The sequence below is a fragment of the Penicillium brevicompactum genome, assembly GCF_028827555.1.
Source record: "Penicillium brevicompactum strain IBT 35665 chromosome Unknown utg000005l_segment0_segment0, whole genome shotgun sequence".
NCBI lineage: Eukaryota > Fungi > Ascomycota > Eurotiomycetes > Eurotiales > Aspergillaceae > Penicillium > Penicillium brevicompactum.
In genome coordinates this window covers 5828704-5842537 of record NW_026623208.1, presented here as the reverse complement: position 1 = coordinate 5842537, position 13834 = coordinate 5828704, and the positions used below count along the sequence as shown (strand labels likewise).

At 49.5% G+C, this 13834-nt stretch overlaps 7 protein-coding genes across 7 annotated transcripts; 4 read left to right on the top strand and 3 right to left on the bottom strand.

The window, feature by feature from the left end:
- Window positions 1-1106: 1106 nt before the first annotated feature.
- On the top strand, window positions 1107-2753 carry N7506_008097 (serine/threonine protein kinase SAT4; the record flags this gene model as incomplete). Its single annotated transcript, XM_056957390.1, has 1 exon — window positions 1107-2753. One exon carries the CDS (start codon window positions 1107-1109, stop codon window positions 2751-2753), a length of 1647 nt encoding a protein of 548 aa, XP_056811724.1.
- Window positions 2754-4077: 1324 nt separating this feature from the next.
- Window positions 4078-5132, top strand: N7506_008096 (amphiphysin-like protein RVS161; the record flags this gene model as incomplete). The annotated part of the gene is made up of 6 exons (XM_056957389.1): window positions 4078-4090; window positions 4150-4200; window positions 4256-4301; window positions 4353-4426; window positions 4477-4624; window positions 4679-5132. 6 exons carry the CDS (start codon window positions 4078-4080, stop codon window positions 5130-5132), a joined length of 786 nt encoding a protein of 261 aa, XP_056811723.1.
- Window positions 5133-5360: 228 nt separating this feature from the next.
- N7506_008095 (aminoacyl-tRNA hydrolase) lies at window positions 5361-6020 on the bottom strand (the record flags this gene model as incomplete). Its single annotated transcript, XM_056957388.1, has 1 exon — window positions 5361-6020. One exon carries the CDS (start codon window positions 6018-6020, stop codon window positions 5361-5363), a length of 660 nt encoding a protein of 219 aa, XP_056811722.1.
- Window positions 6021-6791: 771 nt separating this feature from the next.
- Window positions 6792-7584, top strand: N7506_008094 (uncharacterized protein; the record flags this gene model as incomplete). The annotated part of the gene is made up of 2 exons (XM_056957387.1): window positions 6792-7034; window positions 7126-7584. 2 exons carry the CDS (start codon window positions 6792-6794, stop codon window positions 7582-7584), a joined length of 702 nt encoding a protein of 233 aa, XP_056811721.1.
- Window positions 7585-7990: 406 nt separating this feature from the next.
- On the bottom strand, window positions 7991-8753 carry N7506_008093 (uncharacterized protein; the record flags this gene model as incomplete). Its single annotated transcript, XM_056957386.1, has 2 exons — window positions 7991-8265; window positions 8357-8753. 2 exons carry the CDS (start codon window positions 8751-8753, stop codon window positions 7991-7993), a joined length of 672 nt encoding a protein of 223 aa, XP_056811720.1.
- A 1849-nt stretch (window positions 8754-10602) lies between these two features.
- Window positions 10603-11681, top strand: N7506_008092 (aromatic alcohol reductase; the record flags this gene model as incomplete). Its single annotated transcript, XM_056957385.1, has 3 exons — window positions 10603-10641; window positions 10699-11035; window positions 11104-11681. 3 exons carry the CDS (start codon window positions 10603-10605, stop codon window positions 11679-11681), a joined length of 954 nt encoding a protein of 317 aa, XP_056811719.1.
- A 516-nt stretch (window positions 11682-12197) lies between these two features.
- Window positions 12198-13487, bottom strand: N7506_008091 (rRNA-binding ribosome biosynthesis protein RPF1; the record flags this gene model as incomplete). The annotated part of the gene is made up of 1 exon (XM_056957384.1): window positions 12198-13487. The coding sequence occupies one exon, from the start codon at window positions 13485-13487 to the stop codon at window positions 12198-12200; it is 1290 nt and encodes a 429-aa protein (XP_056811718.1).
- Between the last annotated feature and the right edge of the window lie 347 nt (window positions 13488-13834).

Sequence of the window (13834 nt, the reverse complement as noted above, 5' to 3'; positions counted from 1 at the left end):
GCCCCTCTCAGTGGTCTAAAGGGACCAAGTGGTGCTATGCAACCGCCACACGCAGCAGCGCGTCGGCTGCGGGGGCCTAATCGAATCAGGACAAACTGAGGAGAGAGCACAGCCTCAGTCAGGTGGTGGCGGAAAGGGTTAGAAATCAGAATACATTTCCCAGATTATTGGATTGGATGTAGTATATTCGTACAGAGTATATTAGTATATTATTACCATCACTATACCTTTACAGAATCTCATACAGAACAGAAAATTGATCTCGACGTCACTGTCGCAACGTCATTTACAAGAGGATTACTTAGCAGTGATTGCTTAATCCTTACGGAAGACCCATTTCCAAGGATCCCGCGAAAAAAACCTGGCCGGGTACACTCCGTTACTTTGTTACTTTGTTACTTTGATTTTGATTACCATTAAATCTCTCATAGACGTTAGAATCCCATAGATGAAATTGTAGGTGAAATATCGTGAAATAGTATACATCTTTTTTCCCCTACATTTTTCCTATTTCTATTACAAGTTTAGTCATGCTGCATCTGCAGGGTGGCACAACGCCGGAGTCGCCGTCTACGCTGTACATATGTAGCCCTACAGGTCCCAGGCTAGAATCAGCGAGCAGCGGTCATTATTAATGATCGTAACCTCGTACCGTTGCAGTTCCCACATTCTTCCGTAATGTCGGTATTGAGATTACCCTCTTCTTTTCAAATGGAGAGACTGTAATTTACAGGACTCCCCTCTGTATTCCCCATACCACAAAAAAAAAGCTCGGTGGTATTTCTAGTTGAGCATCGCCAAATTTATCCTTCCCACTTGCTCTTATTTCTTCTCTTTTCCTCTCTCTCGACTTCTTTGTGTCCTGAATTATATACTTCTTTTCGCGAGAGCTTTGCGTATGCGTGTACCGAGTTAGCTGTCGATTTGTTTCCTCCCAGACCTGTTTCTTTGATTCTCTGATCCTCGCCTCACTTCGTTTGATCCTCACTTTATTTTTACACAATTTCCTCAGTTCATCGTGTTTAGCGTGTGAGCTATTGGGAACGGAGAATTTCGTGTCCCACCCCCTCCATTCTCTCGTCTCTTCACCCGCCGATCCACCGCACATGACTCCACCTTCCCCTTCACCTGTGCCTTCCGCAGTCTCCTCCGCCGCAGCTTCACAACACTCCTATGACCCTCGGGATGGCGATGCTTCGGTAGCACGAGCCGTAGCAGGCATGAACCTGTCTGCCCATGCAAACGACCTCCCACCTCCAGCTTTCTCCCCTACCGGGAAACCCACCAAAGCCACCATGGCCGCACGACTTACGCGCATGTTCTCCAGCACGGGGAAAAACACACCGACCAGAGAAAATAATGAAGTCCACCGAGACCTATCCGACAGTAGCTTAGAAAGCATCCAGCACACGAATGGCAAGACATCAAAGCCTTCGTCGAGACCCAACTCCAGACCCCCCTCCCGACCTCCCTCCCGAGGCGCAACCTCCCGCACTCCGTCGCGGAATCCGTCACTGAAGAACGAGCCCGTGGACAAGCTTGATAAAAAGAAGGCCGATGATAAGAAGAAGGATGGAGCCACTCCGGCCTCCAGGCGCTTTGAGATTCTTCCCGAAGCTCTCGGGAACCACTCGCATCATCTGAGAAGCGCCAGGCGACAGGAGAAGTTGACAGACCTACTGCGCGACATGTTGGGCGGCCGAAAGAAGGATGACCAGGTGGATGAGCAGCAGCTGTCGCTCATGTCTACTTGGATCGATCAGTTCAAGACCGAGCGAGATAAGCTGGCTGCCGATAAGAAGGGTGGCCCCAACGCCACAGCCTCTTTGGTCGACAAGTACGGCAAGTGCCAGGAAATTGTGGGCCGCGGTGCTTTCGGTATCGTTCGCATCTCCCACAAGGTTGACCCCACAGACTCCAAGTGCGAGCAGCTGTATGCCGTCAAGGAGTTCCGTCGTCGCCCTCAGGAGACCACCAAGAAGTACCAAAAACGACTGACTTCGGAGTTCTGCATCTCATCCTCCCTCCGTCATCCGAACGTGATTCACACTCTGGATCTTCTCCAAGATGCCAAGGGAGACTACTGTGAAGTCATGGAATATTGTGCCGGAGGCGATCTGTATACCCTTGTCCTGGCCGCCGGCAAGCTCGAGGTCGCCGAAGCCGATTGCTTCTTCAAACAGCTCATGCGCGGTGTAGAATACATGCATGAGATGGGCGTTGCCCACCGCGATCTCAAGCCCGAGAACCTCCTTCTCACCACTCACGGTGCCCTTAAAATTACCGACTTCGGTAACGGCGAATGCTTCCGCATGGCCTGGGAAAAGGAAGCCCACATGACAGCCGGTCTGTGCGGCTCAGCTCCCTACATTGCGCCCGAAGAATACGTTGAACGGGAGTTCGACCCCCGCGCCGTTGACCTGTGGGCAACAGGCGTGATCTACATGGCCATGCGCACCGGCCGCCACCTCTGGCGTGTTGCCCGCAAGGACGAAGATGAATTCTATCAGCGGTACCTTGACGGTCGCAAACACGAAGATGGATATGCGCCCATCGAGACGTTGCATCGGGTAAGAACTACTAATCCCCCTTGTGCTGGGCAGAAACTTATTCCTTCACAGGCACGTTGCCGCAACGTGATCTACTCCATTCTTGACCCGAATCCCTCGCGTCGTATCAACGCCTCGCAGGTTCTCAAGTCCGAATGGGTGCGCCAAATTAAACTGTGCAAGGCCGGTGAGGAAGGCTTCTGATCCGATTGAATCGGTGCCCATTTCGGGTGGACCTCCTGACGACTTCTTTTGTTATTTTTTTTTTACCTTTTTATCCCTTTGCATCGGGGTGGTTACATGAATAGACCCATTCCCGGAGGCTTTGATCGATGTCTTTGAATGCTCCAAGGAGGCCCCGAAGTTTTGTTTCTCGGCGCATATCCTTTCAGCCTGTTCCTTCCATCTGTTCCGTCTTTTTAGCTTGCCCTTCATGTGTTCAACGTCAATGCAACGAAGAATCATGACCCTTTTCTTTCAGTTTCTTCGCCTTTTTTTTTTTATTCGTTTTCTTTTGGCTCGGAGTTTTCATCCCGTCCGGTCTTTCTTCGGCTGATACCTCATATTGGCGTTGGCGTTATCTTTGTACCACTACGAGCCCCGATCCTGGGGCCTGGAGGTTGTCTGAACCTATTTTCTTTCGCTCGCTTCCTCTCTGTTGGATTTCGTATATTCTCTATGCTTTTTGTACATAAGTTGGCATTCTGAATGACGTTCTACGAACATGCTTCCAGGGACTGTACTTGTATAGTGTAGTTTCAGGACTACACTAATGTACCTTGTTTCCCCCAACACAATGACATCAATTGATCAACAAGGCATCATGTCAGGTCCACTCTCACCAAAGCTCCCCAAGCTAATTTATGACTGCAGCCCGATATCCCCGAATGATCTCAGCGTCCACTTCGCACTCCACCCCGTTCACCTTGTACTTTGATACACCACGCTGTCAGTTTGTACGTAACTGTAACTAACATAGTCCATATTCTGCACCAAGGTGGATTCCCAAGAAGCCCCCGAGTACATATTTGTACAAGGCTTGGCACTTGCCAAGACATAACTTAGGCATCTACGTTACGATCAAAAAATTGAGACTCAAAATATGCAGCTATGCACGTGTATGGGTATTACAGACGCAAGGTTCAGCCTTGTGCTGGCTTGTGTTCCCTCAATTCTCTTGGAAAGAATGTAAAATAGAATACTTGTCTGCTGTAATTGTAATTTTCAAAGAGGGTAAAGTGAAGAAAAAGCCCATGCGACGGTAGCCCTGTAGCCCTGTAGCCCTACGAAAAATGACGTCGCCGCATTTGGATATATGACTAAGCAGCTCAGCCACGAACGCATCGCCACGACTGCGCTACGCTTAGGTTTGGTTTCCAACGCATCGTAGCATCTGGGCACCGAGCACCTCCCGCCAGCGCATTGTTGTTTTCTCTCTCACATTGCCTACGCTTCCTATATTCATAAATCCTAATACTTTCAACTCGACGCTGATTTTCCCCGGGCGCTTCCGAACCACACCGCCGCAATGTCTTGGGCAGGTACGCACCTCCAGTACAACCACGAGAATGAAGCGGTCAGGGCCTAATGGGATGCATAGGATTCAAGAAAAATGTCAACAGAGCTACGACGCAGGTGATGATGAAGACGGGTGAGTCTTGAAATTTTTACCCCGCAATCGATCGACGGATCGCTGATTGAGTCAGGGCATGTTGAGAGAACAAATGATCGCGACTATGAGATTGAGGAACGGTATGGATGATTTTCTGAGGGGGCAGAGGACACGAGGCTGACGGTGCACAGGCGGTACCGGACCATGGAGACTGCGGCGAACCGCTTGCAGAAGGAAGCGAAGGGATATCTTGATTCACTACGAGGTGAGACAAGGCAGACTGAGGGTACAACGGGCAAAGCTGACAGGCAAAAGCCATGACCGCGTCTCAAATGCGCATTGCAGAGACCATCGATGCATTCTACGGCGATGCCGGAACCCGCGACGGCGTAAGCCGAAGCTACAAGCAGGCCGTGGAGGATCTCGACGCAGAAACCATCAAGGCCCTCGACGGGCCATACCGGTAAGCACGGAGACTTAATCGCCCCGACCGAAACAAAAAGCTCATAAAGAACAGCGCCACCGTCCTTGACCCGATCTCCCGATTCTGCGCTTACTTCCCAGATGTCAACGAATGTATCAAGAAGCGAAACCACAAACTCCTCGACTACGACGCGATGCGCGCAAAGGTCAAGAAGCTCGCTGAGAAGCCCGACAAGGACGTTACCAAGCTTCCACGCACCGAGCGCGAGGCGGAAATGGCCAAGCAAGCATACGAGCAGCTGAACGAGCAGCTCTTCAACGAACTTCCTCAGTTGATCGATCTGCGCGTGCCATATTTGGATCCCAGCTTCGAAGCCCTCGTCAAAATTCAATTGCGGTTCTGTGCTGAGGCGTACTCGCGCATGGCCCAGGTGCAACAGTACCTCGACGCTGAGACGCGCGACCAGTACGCAAAGGGCGATCTGGACAACCGGGTCGAAGAAGTGTTGCAGGAGATTCGCGATCTGAGCATCGCAGGCACGGTCTAATTGTTACGCATTGCATCTTCCTTTCTCTTCCTCTGGCTTTCTTTCTATTCCATTTGTGCTTGTGCTCTATCGAGCCAAGCTCTTTTTTGCTTAGGCGTTTTTTATTCTCTCCAATGGGTCTTTATGTACATGATTAATACAGGAGTTCAATCGGGTATCAAGCTCGCAATCTCTCCAATGCAAATCCAATGCCAATGCCAATGCAAATGCCAATGCAACCACAACCAATCATCTATACAATTCCTCCCCAATAATCTGAACCACACTCTCCGCCGTACCATGATAGGCCTTCATTTCCGCCTCATTCACCGGCGCAAGCACATAATCCGAAACCGCCCCTTTCTCCCTCGAGTCCGGCCTCCCAATGCCCACCCCAATGCGCAAAATACTCAAATCCACAGCCGGTTTCCCCCGAGCAGGATAAAGTCCCTTCCCACGCAACGTCTCACAAACGCTAATGAGCCCGCGATGCCCGCGCAAACTAAATGACTCAGGACCCCCGCGCCTAACCCGCAACTTGCCCAGCGGCGCCTCCATTTCGTCATGTAGAATCACCAGCGTAGTCGGGTAAGGCGTGGAAGAGCCTTCGGAGTATGCTTTCGTGCAAAGTTCGTTCTGGCGCGTCGACCACTTCTCCATTTGGCGGACGAGTTTCGGCCCTGACTCATTCATGTATGTTGGGCTGTACCAGGTTTCGTGGAAGGCGCCGGTGTTGGGGAGGGAGGGCGTGAGGAGAGGTTTTACGGCGTCGAGGACCAGGTGGCCTGCGCTATGCCGGGTTTTGCGGTATGGGGCTTTGTTGCCTATTGAGGCTATGAAGAGGAGGCGGCGGGGGGTGGTCATGGTTGGTGTGGGTGTGTCGGAGTCGGTGTTGGGGGTTTGGGACATAGACGGGTTTCAACGTTGTCGCGTGACTTGCTCGGCTTGAGTTTTGAGGATAGCGCGCTTTTAACTGTTGCGCGGATGGTGGTGGTGTGTTTCTGTTAGGTGGGTTGGGGAGGGAGGTTTGTTGCTGATAAAGAAAAATTGCGGGAGTCATGTTGATCTATAAAAATAGATTTTCAGCCTCAATCAGGAACCGATGAGTCTTATACAACGGCAGAACGCCACTGATAACACTACTACGAAGATTTCTAGGGCAATATTATAATTAAGTATGAACTAGAAATATAGAAGCAAAGCACTTCGTGCGGAATATGAACCCATTGACCTAAGCAGGTAAATGCCGACTTTGTCTGCTTGGTTCCAACTCTCGAGATGAATGGAGCACTTGCCTCAAATTGACAAATAGTAGCACAGATTAAGAAGACAAAAAGGACTATCTAAAAGATTCTCGAAGAAATCCACCCTGGAATTTTACAGAGATTACCACCACGACGGGTGGCTATGTACAAATTGTGACATGAACCACTTTTGGTTTAATGGAATCAAGGTTTCAAAGCTGGTAACGTCTGAAGAGAACAATTGGTACCGGAAATTGATTGGCTAAATTTTTATAGATACAGAGGCTACATCAACCTTAGACTCGGGGTCGATGTAATGAATCCGAATCAGTCGATAATAATTACACCCCCGATTTGGCAACGGCGATGGACTTTTTCTAACTGCATATTTGGAGTTCAACCTCGTTTCGACTGTTACCCAGATTTGACCACCACAATGAGCAGCTCTCGATCTAATCTTCACTTCTTACCTGGTGATCCAGATAAAGAGGAAGTCGAGATTGAGTCTTCTGGAGACATTTCAGCTCTTCAGCGGTATCAGTGGAATCTTTGGTGCAACACAATCGGCAACCGACTCGACCAACGAAGCAGGCTCCTTGACCTCGAAGCTCAACTCCGCGAGAACACTCAACTTGAGATAGCTTTGAGGGAAAAGCTGCAATCACTTTCTCAATCGACAGTTCAGAACCAAGCAGAGAGCCACGAATCTTCCAAAAAAACCATCAACATGGAGCACATTCTCGGCACGCATTATGCTGTCCGCCACGCAGGAGTTCGAACAAAAGATCCACGTCTGCTCACAGAAGTACTGGATACTGGAACGAAAGTGGTGGGAGGTTAGGGCGAGTATGCAAGATGGAACGCTCACGCGAGCAATTGATTTCTGGCGCTCGCAGCCACGATGGCACATGCATCGTATACTTGTTGAATATTGTATTGGAATGGGAGGCTGTTGTGCGAGAGGTTGTGGATGTTGTGATAAACGCCAGAGCTTGCTGGTCGACCGAAGATTTGCTGCTGGTCACTGCACTTTGAAATGCTCTTGCTGTGAGAAGGCCCGTGGTTACAGGCTGGCCTGGATTCTAAAGTCAAAGGCCAGAAAACTCAATACCCTAGAGAGCCTGAATGCGCGTTGGAGGCGAGTGATGAGGGCTTCTCTTGTGGGGTTGGTTGTTGGTAGTAATGAGGATCCGAGGGAGCTGATTCAGCCGCCACGGTATGAGCATTGATACTAGGTCATGTTATTGCTAGGCAGAGAGATATATAGGAGACCAAGGTCTACTTGTTTCGCTGAATGGAAATAGTATAACTACATTGGCTATAGTGGCGGTGGTAGTGTGAAACGAGCCCTAGATCACTATCAACACAGAGAGGAGTACCGCAATGGTGGCATGAAGCCCAGGGCTATGTCTGTGAGCAACCAGCAAATAACACGGACGAACAGTTATCAGTGGATCGGTTGCCATCAAAGGGAGAAAGGTCACTGATTCGCAATATCTTTTGACATTCATTAAGGGAAACTCTCTGGATGGTTCCAATCAGAGCCATGCCAGGCTATTTAAATTAGCTATGTGGATGAATGAGAGCAAGAACAAGTAGATGTTCGCTTGGCATTAGACATAGAAAAGAGCTGGTTCACGACAAGGCCGCGCATCCCGTTGGAGCGGCCCCAACAATGTCGGGGTAAACCGGAGTCTGCGCTGCGTTCTCACACTTGCAGAAGCTGGTCACCAGGGGAACGTTCTGGCAGGCGGTCGCCGGTGCAGTGGCGCAGTATGCGTTTGTTGAAGTCGAGGTTGTCATGCCTGATGGACAGGAGCTCGAGGGGATGCAGAAAGTGTCAACAGTTGACGCTCCAGGAAGCAGAGTGTTGCTATAGTATGAGTCTTGAGAGCAAGAGCAAGAAACGGCTTTAGTGCAGATAAGTTAGCTTGAATGCCTGCATGTTTCGATCTGGTAGAGATCAAGGGCCAGATCGAAGAGAGATGTCGGAAAACTTACCACTGATGATGGTTGATTCGCCTCCTGCCAGGGTACCTGAGTACAAAGTCTTGGTTGTGTAAGGAACTGCGCCATTGGTGCACTCAGTGGTGATCCAGTCCGCAGTAACCGGGAAGCAGGTCGATGCTTCAATGCAATGACCCGGGTGGTAAACAGAAGGGAAGTACCCCGCTGAGCACTCAATTGGGGGCACCGGTCTCATGCAGTACGAGGTGGGAGTTCCCATAGTGCAATCCGTCGTGTAGACAGCAGTCTGGCCATCAGAGCAGGTGAGTGACGCAGCCTTGGTGATCGTTGAAGGAGGAGCTGTCGTCACAGCTGAGGCAGTCTGCTGGGGAAATGCCACCGCAGTGGTGGCAAGGAAAGAGAGCAGAGAAATGATATTGAAACGGTTCATTTTGGCAGTCTTTGGGCTCAATTTTGGCAAAAGAGAAATATTCGAAGAGACTGTAAGGCTGTGATTTCAAGAATTCCAAGATCAGGACCAAGCTTGGGCTTTATACCTTTTGAGGCTCCACTTCAATCTGATCAGACTCTTGGGGCAATCAAAGTTGTAGGAAAATTCTCGCTGCAGGTCTCGCTGCACCCTTCCACATACGTATGCCCAGTCTCAATAAAGCAATGCTTGAGGTCGAAAGAGAGACAAACGGGCTCAGCTCACTCCACAAGGTTACTTCAATATGTCACAGTGCGATAACAGGATTGGACGCCTTGATCACCTGGGCAATTGCTGGAAAAGTAAACAAACCGGGATGTAAAAATAGGTTGTGCCTAACCGGACCCTGATCCGACAACTTCCACGGCCCCCGCTGGGCGCGGGGCCACTGCCACTCTTCGTATAAAATGTGGGTACTCCGGACTTTGTGCATGTTTGGCTAGTGCATTGGATTGAATATTCAGGTTGATAGCTCCGATTTTCCGATTGCTATCACCGAGAGTTTTGCTGTCTGCTAGAGATCGAGATCTTTGTGTACCATCAGGTATCGGATCGTCGCACACCTGCACGGCTTCGCCCACATATCTAATGTAAGCTGATTGCTGAGGTGGATGGTGAGACATTTCCCGAGAACAGAAAGTGGATCGGTAACATTCGAGAATGTCTCAATCGCTGTCGGGTTCGAGACATGGCTGCCCCAGACCTCACTCGACCTTTCAGTCTTGATCGCATTTGGAAAATGGGATCTAGCGACGCGAATGGTAGCTCTAAGAGCAAAATTTTTGAGAGTTCCTGGTACTAATTTCAGGGAAATCGTGGATGGAAAGAAATATCAGTTGGTTAAATCTGCTTTAGGCCCTCAAAATCAGCTCTGATATCGATACTTCGTAAAGGCTGACATGCTACGTGCTATGTTGATTTGGTATGACTCTTTCTGAGGCGCTGTGCCCGATTTCAACAATAATTCAATCTCCAAGGCGTAACGTAACACCTGGCTGAACCGCCCATGAGGTCAATGTCAATCCCAAGGTAGATTGGCGCGTGAGCCCTGCTCTTTATTTTCATGGAGATTTGTGAAAGGTTGATTATAAGGCTACACTACAGATATATTAGATTACCTGCATCCAAGGCCTGGTGCTTGGCTCGGTCTTCTATCTGCCACGCACCGTGTCGACGATCTTGGAGTCTCCGACACACTCGAAACAATTTCTTTGGACTAAGAAAGTTTGAGGGAAATGATTTCATGCAATGTACTACCCCTCTAATAGGTGAATATATGCTTGAGAAGTGATGTTCATCAGTCCCGAGCTTACTCCCCACAGTTTCTTTACTTGATGTCAAGCGTCTTGTCTTCATTGTACTTAGTGCATCAGGAACTATCTTGTCATGTTCGTAAGTTAATATTTGACCGAGTAGATTCAGACTATTACTTTTTATTTGTCTTATTCCAGGCTCCGTGGTTAGAAATATAGAGATAATTTTGAGGTAGGTTGCCATCAACAATCATCCATCAATGATGTCAAGTTTGACTCGGACATTCAATGGACTTAAATCGTAGTCCGATTGAATGTTTATTACAAAGATTCCCGAGAAGATTCCAAGGTTCGTTCAATTCGGCCCCAGAATCGGGGATCGACCGACAGCGGTGTTAACTGACTTATGTCCGGCTCTCCGAAATCCATGGATACCGAAGGTCTATATAATATTTGAAAACCACCGCAAGAGAAATGAGTACAACTCAGAAATCTTCATTGAGAACAAAGGTCTTTTCAGAATAATTCTCTCTTACTATCAACCATCAATTGCAAATATGACTTCAAACCATATCACCAAGGTGGCCATCGTTGGGGTTCGTGTGACATCATACATCTACTCACATTTCAAATACTTACTGACGGCGATACAGGCTGGCGGAAACAGTGGAATCTTCATGACGGAGGCTTTGCTTAGAACCGGAAAGCACACTATCACGGCACTCGTACGAGCCGGCAGTCAAAACAAGCTACCAGATGGTGTGATCCCCAAGCAGATCGACTACAGCAGGCCGGAAACCCTTGTCGAGGCGCTCCAAGGCCAAGATGCTCTAGTTATCACACTCAGTGGAGGCACCCCACACGAGGTTGACCTTGCCCTCGTGAACGCTGCCGGCGAGGCGGGTGTTCCATGGATCTTGCCAAATGAATGGGGACCAGACTCAGCGAACAAAGATCTGATCAAGGATATTCCGATATTTCAGCCCAAGGGTGAGTGAAACACAACTTGTATGATCAAAAAGCAAGGGCAACGGACTGACTAGATGTGATATATGCAGAGGTAATTCGCAAAGCCATCAGTGACCTTGGCAAAAGCTCCTATATTTCCGTCAGCACAGGCTTCTGGTACGAATGGAGTCTAGCAATTCCCGAAGCCTATGGCATCGATCTTTCCAATAAAACAGCAACATTCTTCGATGAAGGCGAGACCAAGATCTCAACTTCCACTTGGCCACAGGTCGGTCGAACTGTTGCCTCTATGTTGAGCCTACCTATCCAAGCCGAAGGCGCTTGTCTCGATAGCCTGAGGAATCAGGTCGTCTATGCCGATTCGTTTACCGTCAGCCAGAGAGACATGTTGGAGTCTGTATTCAGAGTCACTGGGACCACGCAGAGTGATTGGACTATCAGCAAGCAGTCGGCTAAGGAGAGGTATGAAGGCGGAATGAAGGATATGCAGAACGGTGATCGAATTGGATTTGTGAAGTCGCTATACACCCGGGTCTTCTATAATGATGGTTCTGGAAATGTTGAATCTAAGGGGACACTGAATGCCTTACTTGGATTGCCGAAGGAGGATATCGATGAAGCGACCGAGAGGGCGATTGAACGATCCAAGATCACTACATGGAGTTGAATTAGGGTTGACTTCCGAGTGCCACATGCGCACCTAGGCAAATAGGTCCAACCACTATTGACGTCCATGTGTGGAGTATGCAGTTAGCTTAATATAATTGATGTCGTGGATAAAGAAATATAACTCAGATTCCACCTGGGCACCAAAAACCTCTTTGTTGCCCACCTGAGTAGTTGGAATTCCAAAGTTCCTGAGAACATGACGTTGGTCGCGCAATACAAAGATCAATTTGCGACATGGCGTTGGCTGAAATAGACCCAATGATGTGCTCTTGGAAACCCGACGTACATCGGGACATTGGAATGATGTATAGATGTTGGAGACCAGAGACGGACGAAACCCTTAGGACTTTCTGCGGTTTATTGATGAGACATGAAAGTTTGAGATCGTCAGAACAGACACGATGCATTGATCATCGTCAGCTCACAGTAAATTCGAATAGCTTTTGAATATATCCATAGAGAACTCCTTTTAAACCCCATGCAAAACCGGGAATTAATGACATAAAAGAGACATTTACAGCTGGAACAGAGTTCTCTTCTTCTCCATTCCACCCTTCCACTCCCACTCCTGTCCACTGGCACGCTGGATGCCCTTATCAACACGACGCAGCTTCAAAGTGAAGCGAGGTCCGAGTTCCTGGAGACCAGCACGGATGCCCTCAGCACCAGTCATTTCCTTTCCATCGGCATTAACGACAGCCTTCTCGGTCTCACGCTTCTCACGGAAGACGTAGCGATGACGACGAACGAAGATGTAATCACGCTGGTTGTGAAGCGTAACAACCTGTCGGCCCTCAAATTCGGGCTGTGGCGGGAACAGAGTGCGGAACAAGTGCGCAGTGAGAAGACCGAGGGGGGTGCGGAAGTTGTTAAGGATCAGTTCGGGCCAGTGCTCGGTGGCTCGGCCGTGTCCCGGAAGACGCTTGCCCTCGATCCAGTTGCTGATAGTGAAGTGGAAGGTAGGGCCGATGGGCAGATGCACCATGGTCAAGCCGCTTGGCTTTTTCTGATCTTCGTTCAATACGATGACCGTTGTGAAGTTGCGGTTGGCAGCGAATTTGGAGATTTCGCGAATTGAGAACTTGTGCGAGTATCGGTGCGCATTGCGTCGGATATACACACTGTTGGGGAACATTTCAGTGAGAATCTCGGCTTCTTCGTGAAGGGTGGAGTTAAGGCCGGTGGTGATGAGGATTTTCGGGGTGGGTGGAGGACCGTCGGTGAAGAGTGTAGGGAATTTGGCAGCCAACGCTTCGGGGGCGAGGCCCAGGTTTGTGCTGCGAGTGGACTGGGTAGGACTTGTGGCGCGCTCTGTGGCAGTGGGGAGTGACTTCTTTCGGCCGCGATTGGCATCCTTTTCTTCCTTCTCTTCTTCTTCTTCCTCGTCGTCGCTGGCATCAGACTGCAGCATACTGTCGACGGACTCGTTGTCTGAGTCTGGAGCCTCGCTGTCGTCCTCTCCCTCCTCCAATGGTCGGTTGAGCTCATCCTCCTCTTCCTGCTTGGCGCGCTTGATGCGCTCAACGTCAACACTCAATCCCAGTCCAGTCTCGTCGGCGTCGTTGTCGGCGTCGTTCCAGACACGCTTCCGTTCCAAAGTCAAAGGAATGTTGCGACTGAGACGCTCTGCCTTGAGCTTGGGGTTTTTGGCTTCCTCTTTCTTGAAGGCGTAACGCTCGGCTCGGCGCGCAGCATCTTTGGCTCTCTTGCGCTTAACATGGTTCATCTTCCGGCGCAATTTGTTGCCGGTCTTTTCGTCACCCATGACGCCCGGAGGGGGACCTGATCGACCGATAGGACCCATTCTTGCAAGCTGTTGAAGTCGAGTGTTGCGGTTGCAGATCAGTAGAAAATCTTAAAGATCGCCGAGAAATAAATTATTTCGGAACATCGTTTCCCCGGCGACAATCTGCGATTTGACCACCTGACGGGAGATCTCCTCGATATAGGACAAAAAGTAAATAAAAGAAAAGATTAGCAACCAATTGTCCTTTTTCCATATACCCAATTTTGTTCTTTGTCTCCTCGGTGGTGTCTGAGGGGCTGCGTGGTGGATGACTCAATTGCCGCGCCTGCGATTTCCCCCCCGCTCTTTTCTTTCCCCTCCGTCTTTCTTTCGGTCTCAGTTTAGGTCCTACACCCCTCCACCGA